Source organism: Microcaecilia unicolor, chromosome 5 (assembly GCF_901765095.1).
Source record: "Microcaecilia unicolor chromosome 5, aMicUni1.1, whole genome shotgun sequence".
Classification (NCBI taxonomy): domain Eukaryota; kingdom Metazoa; phylum Chordata; class Amphibia; order Gymnophiona; family Siphonopidae; genus Microcaecilia; species Microcaecilia unicolor.
In genome coordinates, this window is record NC_044035.1 from 2,438,067 (window position 1) to 2,453,675 (window position 15,609).

A 15,609-nucleotide genomic window follows, 5' to 3' on the forward strand; every position below is an offset into this window, starting at 1 on the left:
GTTTCCACGAAAATAAGACACTGTCTTATATTAATTTTTGCCCCCAAAAATGCGCTAGGTCTTATTTTTCGGGGAAACATCGGGGTTGGATCGGGGTTGGCCCGCCCGCCCTTCGTCGCTCCCGGAACTAACCTTAAACACCTCCTTTCACCTTTGCAGCAAGCAGCAGCAGGGCAGGCCACTCCTTCCTTCCGTGTTCCGCCCTCGCCTGACGTAACGTCCGCAAGGGCGGGGCATGGAAGGAAGGAGAGGTCTGCCCTGCTGCTGCTTGCTGCGAAGGTGAAAGGAGGCGTTTAAGGTTAGTTCCGGGAGCGACGGAGGGTGGGTGGAGGGGGGGCCTGGCGACCTCGGGTGGGGGTGGCGGCCTTGTCCGGCTCTCGGCGGCCCTGCTTTCAAACAAAAATTTGCTAGGTCTTACTTTTGGGGGAGGCCTTATATCTACCAATTCAGGAAAACCTCTGCTAGGTCTTATTTTTGGGGGATGTCTTACTTTCGGGGAAACAGGGTAGTATATACAGGTCCTTATTTGTACCTGGGGTAATGGAGATGGAGAGTTAAGTGACTTGCCCAGAGTCAGAAGGAGCTGCAGTGGAAATTGAACCCAGCTCCCCAGGATCAAAGCTGCACTAACCACTAGGCTACTCCTCCACTCCTTACTCTTTGGGATTCTGGAATCTTGCTATTCTTTGGGGTTCTACATGGAATGTTGCTGCTCGTTGAGATTGTGCCTGGAATCTTGTTAATGGGACTTCATACACTGCCTTTCTGTAGTTTTTGCAACTGCATTCAAAGTGGTTTACATATTATATACAGGTACTTATTTGTACCTGGGGCAATGGAGGGTTAAGTGACTTGCTCACTGTCACAAGGAGCTGAAGTGGGAATTAAACCCAGTTACCCAGGATCAAATTCCGCTGCACTAACCACTAGGCTACTCCATGGAGAGCATCCATAAAGTAAAATGTTTTATTGCTTGTTCAATAAAAATTGTTTAAACATAAAAAAAAGAGCAGAGCAATCAGAAACTAAAGAGGTCCAGCACAGAGAAAGCGATCAGAGAGTCATCAGCACCCAGGTGGTGTCAGCTGCAGGAGGTCACCCAAGGAAAAATTTTGACATAAATAAATGAGTTGTGGGGCACTCAGACAGGGGACACTGGATGAATGAGAAACAAGTCTGGGAGATATAAGAAGGGCAACTGGAGAGGTAGGAAGTACATAAGTACATAAGTAATACCACACTGGGAAAAGACCAAGGGTCCATTGAGCCCAGCATTCTGTCCACGACAGCGGCCAATCCAGGCCAAGTGCACCTGGCAAGCTTCCCAATCATACAAACAATCTATACATGTTATTCCCGGAATTGTGGATTTTTCCCAAGTCCATTTAGTAGTGGTTTATGGACTTGTCCTTTAGGAAACTGTCTTAACCCCTTTTTAAACTGTGCCAAGCTAACCTCCTTCACCATGTTCTCCGGCAACGAACTAGGAGAAGACTAAGTTACACTGTCTAAGAGATTAAATAATGCTGAGAAGTAATGGGGTGATTAGTGGTATCACAGACAATATAGATCTCAGAAGAATGAGAACAGAAATATGAATAAGATCTGACCAGGAGGAGATCACTTCATCTTTGGCTCCAGAATTTGGATCTAATATGTAATGTAAAAAGAAGAGAGAGTGAGGGCAGGGTCAGGGGAGTATGGAGAACCACAGCCAGAGAATAAAGCAAGAGAAAATGCGTGGAGAGCAGATGAGACAGTCATGAAGATAGAACAAGACCAACCAAGCAGTAACCGGAGAGGTATAAGAGCTCAAGAAGAGGTTTCTCAAAATTGAGATGAAGGGAAGAGGGAATAGAGACCAATAACAGTGCAAGGCTGAAAAGATGGGTTGTTATGATTCTACTGAGACAGGCAGGGGAATGACTGGGACTTGCTTCTGATTGGCCTGTCAGGGATTGCGCTGACGGCTGAGGCAGCAGATGTCAGACCTTATTTAAACTTACCTCTCCCTATAGTGGACGCTCTAGCGTTATCTCTTCCAGCTGTGAACTCTCGTTGTTCTGCTTGGTCTGTGCTTGTGGCACAGAGTGTATTCTCTGTAGTTTGCTTGTGGTTTCTGTGTGTGCTGGTTGTTACTAGCTTTCCCCTGATTATTTCACTGCAGTGCAGCTGGGTCTGTTGTCTCTCTTCTGCCTGCTCTCTCCCTGCCTGGCTGTGGTGTTGGTGTTGACTTGTCTGTGTTTGTTTAGTTTTCCCTCTAGCCTGCTTTAACCCTTTGTGTGCTGTGTAGGCCTGCCTTCTTAGGCAGTCTTTCTCAGTATCTGTTTTAACTGGTTGTGTGCAGTGTTTATTGTTTGTGTCTTTTGTGAACCCTGCCTCTTTGGGGCAGTCTTTCTCTGTTATCTGCTTTAACCCTTTCTGCACTCTTGTGAGCCCTGCTTCTTTCCTGTCTTTTTATTTGAAAGCAGCCTTTCTCTGTAGTCTGATTTTGCTCATTTGTTATTTGGCTCTGGTGAGCTCTGTTCCACTTTTTCTGGTTTAGTTAGTTAGAAGCTGCCTTTTCTTTCCGTCTGCTTTTGCCCTTGGCGTGCTGTGTTTGATTTGGCCCTGGTGGGTTCTGGCCCTCTTCCACCTGAGGGATTCTTGCAGCCTTTTCCTTCAGCCTGTTTTTTCCTGCTCGGCCATTTCTGTGGAGCTTCGCTCCTTTAGGTTCTGAGTCTATAATGTCCTGCTCTGACCCTGGCTTTCTCGTTTCCACTGTGGGCACTGCCTTCCGCTACCTGGGTTACTGTGTAGCCTTTATTTGTATTCTCTCCCTCTGGTTGTAGTCTGTATCTGCCAGTTTGTTCTGACGTCTTTCCCTTTGTGTCACTGCCTGGCGCTGTGTGCGCTGCCTGAGCTCCAGTCCCTTCTGGGATTTTTCGTTGTTCTTTTTCCTTCCCTAGTGTATAATTCAGTTTCAGTTCGGCGTATAATTCAGTTTCAGTTCGGCCTTGCGGCACGTACGCTTGGACTCTGTATGAGTGGGTTCCCAATCAGCCTTGCGGCCTGCTTGAGTGCTCTATTTCCCTTTTCTGGTGGTGCTTGTTGATTTTCCTGAGTGTGTGGGGCTTTGTGGCCCGTGATATTGCATAGCACCTGTTTGGTCTACCCTAGGCCTTGGCCAAGGTCCTTCCTAGGCCTCGGCCTGGGCACAAGGGCTCACAATCAGATTAACAATGGGTAAGTGAGTATGGTGAACACGGAAGAGATGAGATGAAAAAAAGTAAGTGGTGGAAGAAGGGAAAGGTAATTTTTAATTTCTGTAACAAGAAGGGATATGGGATTTAGGAAGGCAATGGGTAAAGTAGCTGAAAAGATCCTAAAAAGTCTGAGAACTGGCATTTGGCTTGTGGGGTCTAATTTTACAACAGGGCACTGATGTGAGACTTGCAACAAGTGTCTCTTTATAAATAAGCTTGCACAATGATTCTCAGTAGTGTGCATATACTCAAACTTAGGCCTGTTTCAAAGAACGTCTAAATATGTGAGTGTACTCTATACATGCACAATTACACGTGTACTTTATAAAACACATGTGTATATCACATGTTACATAAGAACATAAGAATAACCATACAGAGTCTGACCAATGGTCCACCTAGCCCAGTATCCTGCTTCCAACAGTGGCCAATCCAGGTCACAAGTACATGGCAGAAACCCAAATAGCAGCAACAATCCATGCTACAATCCAAGGGAAAGCAGTGGCTTCCCCATGTCTATCAATAACAGATTATGGACTTTTCCTTCAGGAACTTGTCCAAACCTTTTTTAAACCCAGAAACACTAACCGCCATTACTACGTCCTCCGGCAACAAGTTGAAGAGCTTAACTATTCCCCCAGCTCTGCCCAAATTCTGCCCCGGGAACCATAGAAGCCAACTTTTCACAGTGATTGGGGGTACTAAACCCAATGGAAATGACCCCTCCCTGGATACAATAAAAAAAGTTTGCTCAATTTTGGAGGTGCTCAAGCATCCACAGCACCCACAGAGCCGGATCCTATGCCGGGAACATCTGTGCACACAATGCATCACACTAGGCAGTATGCATGCATTCCAGTGTCCCATATATGACAAGACAGATTGCGATGGGCTGGAGTGGGCTTACATGAAACGTAAGGACAATGCCGAGTGGACTTCTACAGTCTGTGTTCCGAAAATAGCAAAGAAACACCAGGATCAAGTATTTTTATACTACATTCATTGTTGGTTTAATCATGAATTGATAGTGAGTGTGACTTTTAGGCAGAGTGGATGGGCATGGGGAAACCACTTTTTGCCCCGGGATTGGTAATATGGAATGTTGCTACTGTTTGGGTTTCTGCCAGGTACTTGTGACCTGGATTGGCCACTATTGGAAGAAGGATTCTGGGCTAGATGGACCATTGGTCTCACCCAGTATGGCTATTCTTATGTTCGTGACCATTCATGTCTTTATCTGCCATCATCCACTATAAATGTATTCACTCTGCTGCTCCCCAGTATCTCTCCACACTCGTCCTTCCCTACACCCCTTCCCGTGCACTCCGCTCCATGGATAAATCCTTCTTATCTGTTCCCTTCTCCACTACTGCCAACTCCAGACTTCGCGCCTTCTGTCTCGCTGCACCCTACGCCTGGAATAAACTTCCTGAGCCCCTACGTCTTGCCCCATCCTTAGCCACCTTTAAATCTAGACTGAAAGCCCACCTCTTTAACATTGCTTTTGACTTGTAACCACTTGTAACCACTCGCCTCCACCTACCCTCCTCTCCTCCTTCCTGTACACATTAATTGATTTGATTTGCTTACTTTATTTATTTTTTGTCTATTAGATTGTAAGCTCTTTGAGCAGGGACTGTCTTTCTTCTATGTTTGTGCAGCGCTGCGTATGCCTTGTAGCGCTATAGAAATGCTAAATAGTAGTAGTAATATTGCTATGTTTATAAGAGTCTGTTTCCACGTGTTGTGACAAGGCAAGCCCCAGAGATTCCCCAGTGAAGCAGTTGAGCCCAGAACTACGGGTCCCAGAAGCCCTTGCAAGAATGAGTGAGGAGAGTAGTCCTAAAAAGATGGAATGGATTCCCAGCCCCAGCAGGGGGAGCAATGGCTCCAGGCAGGGTGAGCCTGTTACTCCCTTCCCCACTAGAGGGCGAGGGAAGGATGAAGCTCAGTTTCCCTGGCTTCACCATCAGAATATAATTCCTCCTAGCTATAAGAAGGGGAGAGCAGATTTCCTGGAGGCTCTCAGTCACCAGAAGAGAGAGATTCCATGGAGTATGTGGAAGAAGGAGGGAGTCTGCCACTAGAGCTGCCTAAGGGAGAGGAGCCAGCTACTATGGAGTGGGAGAATTCAAAGGTTGCCTTGCCCAGCACTTGAAGGCAGTGGAGGAGGCCACACCGGGCATGGTGCTAAGAGGTGGGAGAAACTGCCAGCTCTGCTCCTTACAGGGTTCCCTCTGTGCTGTGAAAAGGCAGGTGATTTGTGGTATGGGTTTGATGTGCAAAGACTGTCCATGAAGATTTGTTCTGAACTGTTGTGCTATATTGGAAGTGTGCTGAACTCTTACTAAACCCTTCTGAAGGAGGTGGAAGGGAAAGCTAATGCCCTAATAGAAGACCTGAGCGTTTGCTGAGGGATTTTGGGACCTGGACTGTACCTTTTTTTTTCTTTTGAAGATTATCTTACAAGGACAGTACCTTTTTCTTTTGAGGACTATATTAAGAGGGCTGTACCTTTTGTTTTGAAGAATATAATTATGAGTTTTGCTATGAAATTGCCTTGATAATAAAATGCTTTGGCCCTGAGTCCCAGTATCAGCAGTATTCTGTCCTGGAATCCTGGGAGCCCTGCAGGCTTGCTGGCTCCACCCAAGAGGAGGAAGCGGACCCCCCCCCCCCTTTTACAGTGTGGTAAAAGTTTCATAAAACAATCCCCCTGATGCTCAGGTCATGGTGAGAGACGGGGAGTGTACACCTGCAACAGCTAAGCATAAATCAATAGTGTCAGAAGTTAGGGAAAAATGAAAGAGTCTTTTCCCAGAAACATTGAGTGTACAGGTATGTATAAGGGACTTGAGAGAACACCCGTGGCTAGAGATAAGAGGGCCATATTTGATGGACATAAGAAAGTTTATCTACAGAGTGTGGAAGAAGCATAGCCAGAGCTATTTAACCAGGGCTGAGTGGAAGGACAGGATACTGATACATCTTCTGGTACTTACTGTTTCCATTAAACTCTGACCGATATTGGGCTGAGAAGCCCCGGTAAGAATTGGCATAATCTGTGCTCAGGACAGCAGTCAGAGTGTCTGATGAGGTTTCGAAGGTAGGTGTCTGGCGACCACAAACTTTGGCAATTAGCGGGGAGCTGGTGGATGGACCATCATAGAGTGCAAGGAAATCAAACCGACAATTTGCATCGATTTCCAGGCTAAGGACAAACAAGAGAGAGAAGATTTTCTTTAATCCATACATTGTGCTATACAAGATTTACCATTTGGCGCATATCTGAGACATTTCCTTTGCACCGAGGTCAATGGCTGCTGGAGGGAGAGGGCCTGGACTGGGAATACCTGGTCTGAGAGAAAGGAGAGGTGGGAGGGCAAGGGGGTGTACTGGTTTACAAGTGCATGATGGAAGAACCAAGGAAATACTGCGATAGCAGTGTGTGGTGGGAAGGAAGGGAGCTGTACTGTAAGGGGAGTGCATGGTAGGAAGTAGTGATGCGCATTCATTAGCATACATTTGGTTCGTTAATGCATGCTAATTTGATTTAACAGAGAAACAAAGTGGGAAGTGGACCAATGACTTCAGGACGTTGAGACTATGGTGGTATAAAAAGGAGTAAATTTTATTGTAGACTTGACGTCGAGTCTACAATAAAGTTTACTCCTTTTTATACCACCATAGTCTCAACGTCCTGAAGTCATTGGTCCACTTCCCACTTTGTTTCTCTGTACCTTCACCTTGTAGGATTTTGCGTTCATCCACTCTGTGGAGAGCTTTCCATGATAATTTGATTTAACACACATTTACCTATGACTTAATGCACATAAAGTCAACTTGCATGCATTAAACAGTTTGAATGCATGTTAAAACTTTATTAACGTGAATGTATGATTCAAACTGAAATAAAAGTCCAAAAATTGACTGGGGGATGAGTTTGGTGAAGAAGATGAAGCCCCTGCTGTTAGGGGGAGATATGAGATCCAGCAGGTTGTCAAGTATGGTGAGTCCTATTGATGTTTCTATTGTTGCTGCTTTGGACATTATTAGTCAAGCAGTACAGGTCATCTTAGACTTTCTATGGACTATTCTGTCTTTGGATTCTTTTGTTGAGAGTTCACCTAGGTACTCATCATGGCTCGCAAACATAAGACATGTACATAAATGACTTTAAGGAACCGGTATATGGACTTCACACCAGAAGGTGACTGATATTACAGCTATGAATTAGTTTTGGTTCAAGACAAAATGTTGGTACATAAGAAGTTAAGAGACTATGGAAAATTGTTTTGTGGGCCTTGAATTTAAGGATCATTAATTTTTCCAATATCTTTTAAGAGGTAGCTGAAGAAAATTTTGGAGATTGAATGGGAGAGTGTACTTCATATTAATAAATCAGTCAATATTAAGCTGGTGACTGCCATGGGCTGAATTAGACCCCATTGGCACCTACCTGGGTACTGGCACTGGATATCTGGCCTTTGGCTATGCCCGGATTACAACTGGGTAGGTGAGATATTCAGCCTGTTAACCAGTTAGCTAACTGGGTAGTAGGCTGTATATATTTTTTTTAATGCGATGCTCCTGAACCCTTCCCTCCACACAGGTTACTCTCCCCTCCTCAACCCTCCCAAGAGCAGCACCCCTTCCTGGATCTCCCCATGAGCTGAAGACCCCAACTGCTCACCTCTAGGCCCTTCCTAGGCTTACTGTAGGGCCCCTGGTGGTCTAGGAGGGAAGGCTGGGCAAGCCCCATTCGCTTTTGTCTGCCAGCTCCAGGCATAGAATGGCAGCCATGGTCTCTAGTGGTAGACTTGTGGTACTGCTGCTAGGACTCAAGACCCTATTGTTTCCTGGTAAATGTTTTCTTAGATATCACAATGTACTGTGCATCTTCTTTGACTCAATTCAGTTACATAAATTTTTGGATACCTATAGAATTGAGTCAGAATAGGGCCTGTTGACAACCATATATAAGAGTGTATTGTCCTTTAGTTAGACATTGGGTACATTTGTAAATTTGCCTTAGTTTTTTTTTTCTTTTGTTTTTGCAACTCATGAATTTTACTTTCATGGCTCCTCATTCTTGTGGTCTTGGAGATGAGTCATATTCTTTCAGTCTAAATGTAATTTAGATATTGCTGGAGCTCCCGCTGTAGGCCTAGGCCCAATTACTCACACTCTCCTAGCTCCTGATTATAGACATAAGCATTAGGCCACAGTTTCCCAAACTGTGGGTCAGGACCTCAAATGGGGTCATGACTTGGGTGAGCTCTCCATAGATGGTTCAGAATACCTTGGTTTGGGAAGTTTTTGAGGAACCAAGAGTGCAAAGTTAAAAATGCTGGTTGTTCACTGATACCTACTGGGGCAGTTCATGAAGGCTGTTCTTCAGTGATTTTATGAGGTTTGGGTGATAAACTTGTTGAAATACATAAGTAATGCCACACTGGGAAAAGACCAAGGGTCCATCAAGCCCAGCATCCTGTCCACGACAGTGGCCAATCCAGGCCAAGGGCACCTGGTGAGCTTCCCAAACGTACAAACATTCTATACAATCAAGCCATTGTGACATCACTAATGAGGTTGGCTCTTATTGGTGGAATGAGCCACTATGACATCACAATAGGTTAAATCACTGCTCTATGTAATAAAAGTGAGCCAAGTAGAGGACATAAGTACATAAGTAATGCCACACTGGGAAAAGACCAAGGGTCCATCGAGCCCAGCATCCTGTCCACCACAGCAGCCAATCCAGGCCAAGGGCACCTGGCATGCTTCCCAAATGTACAAACATTCTATACATGTTATTCCTGGAATTGTGGATTTTTCCCAAGTCCATGTAGTAGTGGTTTATGAGCTTGTTCTTTAGGAAACCGTCTAACCCCTTTTTAAACTCTGCTAAGCTAACTGCCTTTACCAGGTTCTCCGGCAACAAATTCCAGAGTTTAATTATGCGTTGGGTGAAGAAACATTTTCTCAGATTTGTTTTAAATTTACTACACTGTAGTTTCATCACATGCCCCCTAGTCCTAGTATTTTTGGAAAGCGTGAACAGACGCTTCACATTCACCTGTTCCACACCACTCATTATTTTATATACCTCTATCATGTCTCCCCTCAGCCGTCTCTTCTCCAAGCTGAATAGCCCTAGCCTCCTTAATCTTTCTTCATAGGGAAGTCATCCCATCCCCGCTATCATTTTAGTCGCCCTTCGCTGCACCTTTTCCAATTCTACTATATCTTTCTGGCGATGCAGCGACCAGAATTGAACACAATACTCAAGGTGCGGTCGCACCATGGAGCGATACAACGGCATTATAACATCCTCACACCTGTTTTCCAAACCTTTCCTAATAATACCTAACATTCTATTCGCTTTCCTAGCCGCAGCAGCACACTGAGCAGAAGGTTTCAGTGTATTATCGACAACGACACCCAGATCCCTTTCTTGGTCCGTAACTCCTAACGTGGAACCTTGCATGACGTAGCTATAATTCGGGTTCTTTTTACCCACATGCATCACCTTGCACTTGCTCACATTAAACGTCATCTGCCATTTAGCCGCCCAGTCTCCCAGTTAGAATGTTAGGTATTATTAGGAAAGGAATGGAAAACAAAAATGAGGATATTAAATGCCTTTGTATCGCTCTATGGTACGACCGCACCTCGAATACTGTGTGCAATTCAGGTCACTGCATCTCAAAAAAGATATAGTGGAATTAGAAAAGGTACAGAGAAGGGCGATAAAAATGGTAGAGGGCATGAGACGAGTTCCCTATGAGGAAAGTCTAAAATGGCTAGGGCTCTACAGCTTGGAGAAAAGATGGCTGAGGGGAGATATGATACAGGTCTATAAAATAATGAGTGGAGTGGAACAGGTAGTTGTGAATTGCTTTTTTTTACTCTTTCCAAAAATACTAGGACTAGGGGGCACGCAATGAAGCTACAAAGAAATAAACTTAAAACAAATTGGAGAAAATATTTCTTCACTCAACGTGTAATTACTTTACACTCTGGAATTCGTTGCCAGAGAATGTTGTAAAAGTGGTTAGCTTAGCAGGGTTTAAAAAGGGTTGGCTAACTTCCTAAAAGAAAAGTCCATAAGTCATTGTTAAGATGGTCTTGGGGAAAATTTAGGATAAGCAGCATAAAATGTATTGTTTGGGGATCTTGCCAGGTACTTGTAACTTGGATTAACCACTGTTGGAAACAGGATGCTGGGCTTGATGGACCTTCTGTCTGTCCCAGTATGGCAACGCTTATGTTCTTATGTAAAATGTGGCAGAAAGATAGATACCCAATCACTTAAGCACCAAATTTTACTCAGCCTGCTGTGGCTTCTAAGTGAAGAACATTCTCGTTGTGGTATGTATCAAGAAACCCACTGTAGGGTCTACATCCAGGAGGGAATTTTCTTACAGATGTGGAAACTATGTCCTCTCCCAGGTCAGAGGGGATTGAAATGGACTTTCTTCTTATTAGATAGACAATCAGCTACTTCAGATTTTGGGCGCTGTGAAGTACGCATTTAACTTTTACAGTCAAGGGCAAGAGAGAGTTGGTACTTACAAAATCTCACTGAATGTAACAATTATCTTGTGCTTCTTGGGGACTTTGATATGCCAAACACAGTAGGTGAAGTCCAGATGCCGGTTGGGGTAGCCGGGGCTGGTGAAAGTTCCAGAAGGACCGTTCAGGTGACCTCCACACTGCTGAGACACTGAAACACAGATTGAAATCTTGAAATGATGAATTGTAGAATGAAAACCCTCTGCTTCTTCTTTACAAACAGCCATAAAAAGCCCCCAAATAGAGTGCTAGAAATTAACAACAGAGTCACAGAAAGAGGGCTTCTTTTATGATTTTGTTTCCCAAGTTCTGGGACAGAAGTGCATGTTTTTTGTCTGTTTAACTTGTCTTTCTGTTTCTTAAGTCCTATGTGCTTAAAGTTTGTCTTTGTCTTTCTCTTAGTTACTCAAAAAGATAAAAGAAAAATAATTATGTCTTTTGGTTAACTGTGGTTTTCTGAAACTGCTATAAGTTTGACATCACCATCTATATCCCTTTTAGAAAGGACTTAAGCGAAATAGGCAAAGAAATCAGACTTGGCCTACACACCGTCCTTGCTTGGGCTAACTCATTTACATTAAAACTCAACACTGAGAAAACTCATTGCCTTATACTCTCCTCTCTCTATAACAAGTTCAAACCAACCACCTTAATCACTCCTGAACTTTCCCTACCAATCTCAGAGACTCAAAAACTACTAGGTGTAATTGTTGATAGAAACTTAATGCTGGAGCAGCAAACAAACTCCACCACTAAAAAAAATATTCTTCTCACTTTGGAAACTGAAACGTATTAAACCATATTTCCCAAGAGATGTATTCCGCAATTTAGTTCAATCATTAGTCTTAAGCCACCTTGATTACTGCAATGGAATATATGCAGGGTGCAAAGCCCTGTTTCATAAAAAACTATAAACCGCCCAGAATACAGCTGCTAGACTGATCTATGGTAAATCGAGGTTTGAAAGTTCAAGACCACTGCTAGACAAACTGCATTGACTTCCTATCGAGGACCAGATAACTTTTAAAGTTTACATCCTGGTGCATAAAATTCTCTACGGTGAAGCTCCAGCATATATGGATGCTCTTATCAGCTTACCACCTAGGAACTCTTCCAGATAATCCTGCATGTACTTGAATCTTCACTACCCAACATCATGTGGCGTCAAGTATGCAACCACCTACGCATCCACCTTTCCCTATGTTAGCGCTCACACGTGGAATGGTTTATCAAAATCTGTAAAATCTATTCAAGATCATTTGGCCTTCAGAAAATCTCTAAAAACCCTATTATTTGGAAAAGCTTACGCTAAAGACCCGCCTATCATCTGAACTGCTGCAGTCGTAACGACATATTGAACTCTATTACTCTTTATCCTTTTCCTCTCCTTTGCTGTTACTTACTAATCTCTTTAACTTCAATGTATTTGATAGTTTGCTGAATTTATGTATGTTTTTGCAGACTGATGTAAGCCACATTGAGCCTGCCCATGGGTGGGAAAATGTGGGATATAATTGCTTTTTTCAACATAGCCTAGCAGTCTACAGAGATTTATTTTTTTGTTGCTTTGTAGAATATAGTTAGGTTTTCTGTTCATGACTAGTCAGAAGCTGGAAGAGAAAGGTCACAAATATGTGTCCTTGTTAATAACACAGCTTTAAGCAAACAACTTTGGCCTGTACTGGTAAACAGCCAGGGCTGGACTCGGGTAAATTCACAGTTGCCCTAAATGGGTCTCTGACTGTGAAATTGAAACACGTGAAGGGGCATTTTTGATAAAACGTCAAAATCCAGTTTGGGATGTTTTGTTAAAAAATGTCCAAAAATCGAGTGGTGAACATAGCCATTTTCGAACCTGAAAAACGTCTGTTGTTTTGGTTTGAAAATTGCCTTTTTTCTAGACGTTTTATGCTCAGTAGATAACTTGGAGATAACTTCAAAATCCTTCATAGGTTTACCCTGTACAAGTCAAAACATAACTTTGAACCTTTGTCATTCTGACTTTCTGTTTAATCGGCTGTACACAGGATCTTCAGCAAGCAAGACTCGGCTTAAAAAATCATTAGATAGGCAGACTTCATTTATGGAAAGACCAATTAGAAAAATAAAAGCACATGAGCATCCTAATTTAACAGTGCAAAACATTTAAAATGTACTACTATTTTTATTTATACATTTACATGATTTAAACTATTTTAATACCTTATAAAATTCTCCAATTGCCCTAAGAAATCAAATTTCTCACTACTTCACCTTGAAACTATAAGTCAGACAACAACAACCTTTGCATTTTACTTTATGGTGTGTGGAAAAGGGGGAACAGAGTCAAATGCAACAGTTATACAAACAATTAACATTCAGAAAGGCAAAAATAGAACAAAGCAGTGAATCTAGAATCAGAATATAAAGATCACAGTATAATTTAGAATTTAACATCCCTTCTAGACATACAGTTCCCTAAACAGGAGGAATGGAGGAAGATACACTATATATATTTCTCTCAAAAACTCTCAATTAGAAAACCATACCATACAACACTTAAATATTGTGACCACATCCTCCAGCGACAGTTTGCACAGCTTAATTATATGCTGATGACACAAAGTTATTCAAAGTCGTTAAATCGCGGGACGATAGTGAAAAATTACAAGAGGACCTTACGAGACTGGGTGTCTAAATGGCAGATGACATTTAATATGAGCAAGTGCAAAGTGATGCATGTGGGAAAGAGGAACCTGAATTATAGCTACGTCATGCAAGGTTCCATGTTAGGAGTCACGGTCCAAGAAAGGGATCTAGGTGTCATTGTTGATGATATGTTGAAACCCTCTGCTCAGTGTGCTGCTGCGGCTAAGAAAGCAAATAGAATGTTAGGTATTATTAGGAAAGGAATGGAAAACAAAAATGAGGATGTTATAATGCCTTTGTATCGCTCCATGGTGTGACTGCACCTCGAATATTGTGTTCAATTCTGGTTGCCGCATCTCAAAAAAGACATAGTGGAATTAGAAAAGGTGCAGAGAAGGGCGATGAAAATGATAAAGGGGATGGGACGACTTGCCTATGAGGAAAGGCTAAAGTGGCTAGGGCTCTTCAGCTTGGAAAAAAGGCGGCTGAGGGGAGATATGATAGAGGTCTATAAAATAATGAGTGGAGTTGAACGGATAGATGTGAAGTGTCTGTTTACGCTTTCCAAAAATACTAGGACTAGGGGGCATGCGATGAAGCTACAATGTAGTAAATTTAAAACAAATCAGAGAAAAGTTTTCTTCACTCAACGTGTAATTAAACTCTGGAATTCATTGCCAGAGAATGTGGTAAAGGCGGTTAGCTTAGCGGAGTTTAAAAAAGGTTTGGACGGCTTCCTAAAGGAAAAGTCCATAGACCATTAATAAATGGACTTGGGGAACATCCACTATTTCTGGGATAAGCAGTATAGAACGTTTTGTACTTTTTTGGGATCTTGCCGGGTATTTGTGACCTGGATTGGGAACAGGATGCTCAGCTTGATAGACCTTTGGTCTTTCCCAGTATGGCAATACTTATGTAAATCATGTGTGTTAACCCTTCCTTAGACCACTAAGTTAGGGGAAGTGACAACATATTAATAGGAGATTGCTAATATAATCCCCTGTTAGGTTAGGGATTACTGAGAGAATAAATCCCTGTAGAGAGTCACTGGGGGGTGTGACTGGGAGGTCCCCGAGTGGGAGGAAGTCCAGCCCAAGGGGAGCAGTTTGGAAATAAAATGCATAAAGTGCACTGAAAGGAAGAATGACAAGGAGGGAGGGGATTCGAATGAAATAAAGTTAAGTGTTTGCCCTATAAGGGGGGGGGGGGTCTTTTCTTTTGGAGGTTTTTTTTTTCCTGTTTATAGATGTGAGTCTTTGGTTGCCTGGAAGCCCTTGCCAAGTGACCCAAAGAAAGAGAAGGGGGATTCCATGTAAAAGAAGTGAATCCATTGGCTAAGGGCAAGGAGAATTGCTGCTAAGGAAAACAGTAACTGTGAAGAACAGCTCTAGGTGGGCAGTGGAGAGACCCAGCCCAGGAGCGTGGGATGGGAGCCAGGGAGTGCCCATGCCAAGACCAGGGTGAACCAATGCAAAGGTCACCCTGGGTGGAGGTTAGACCAGGAGGGCCTGAACCTGAAACATAGAGACATAGGACTAGGAGGGTCATACATAGGTATGTTAGTGGCGTAACCGTATTCTAGAATTAGAATTTTCCCCCGTTTCATACCTGTTCCCCCCTCACATTGTGTCTGTGGATCAGAATATTCATATGCTGTAACCTTGCTGCTTGACCCTGTCATTTCAATGTATTTTTATCAACAGAAATCAAACAAAATAAAACATGGAAAAGAAAATAAGATGATACCTTTTTTATTGGACATAACTTTTTTTTTATTGATCACCCTCCCCTCACCTATCCACACCCACCCTGTTAGAATATCAATGATATGCTTTGATGTCCCCATGCATACCTCCGACCCACCCCCATCCTCCCACCCTGTCAGACTGTCATAATAATGCTTGAATGTTTTCACTTATATACACTGTCAGCTAGTACATTTGCTTATTTCTGATCTGACGAAGAAGGGCAACCTTCGAAAGCTAATCAAGAAATGTATTAAGTTATGTCCAATAAAAAAGGTATCATCTTATTTTCTTTTCCATGTTTTATTTTGTTTGATTTCTATAGATTCTACATGGAATGTTGCTATTCCACTAGCAACATTCCATGTAGAAGTCGGCCCTTGTAGATCACCAATGTGGCCGCGCAGGCT

At 43.0% G+C, this 15,609-nt stretch overlaps 1 protein-coding gene across 1 annotated transcript in view; it reads right to left on the reverse strand.

Annotated features, from left to right (window-relative positions):
* CUZD1 (CUB and zona pellucida like domains 1) overlaps window positions 1-15,609 on the reverse strand; it is a 69,164-nt gene that overhangs the window by 37,611 nt on the left and 15,944 nt on the right. Inside the window, 2 exon segments of the mRNA XM_030204696.1 lie at window positions 6,268-6,456; window positions 10,824-10,974. Of these exon segments, the coding sequence (XP_030060556.1) occupies window positions 6,268-6,456; window positions 10,824-10,974 (340 nt within the window).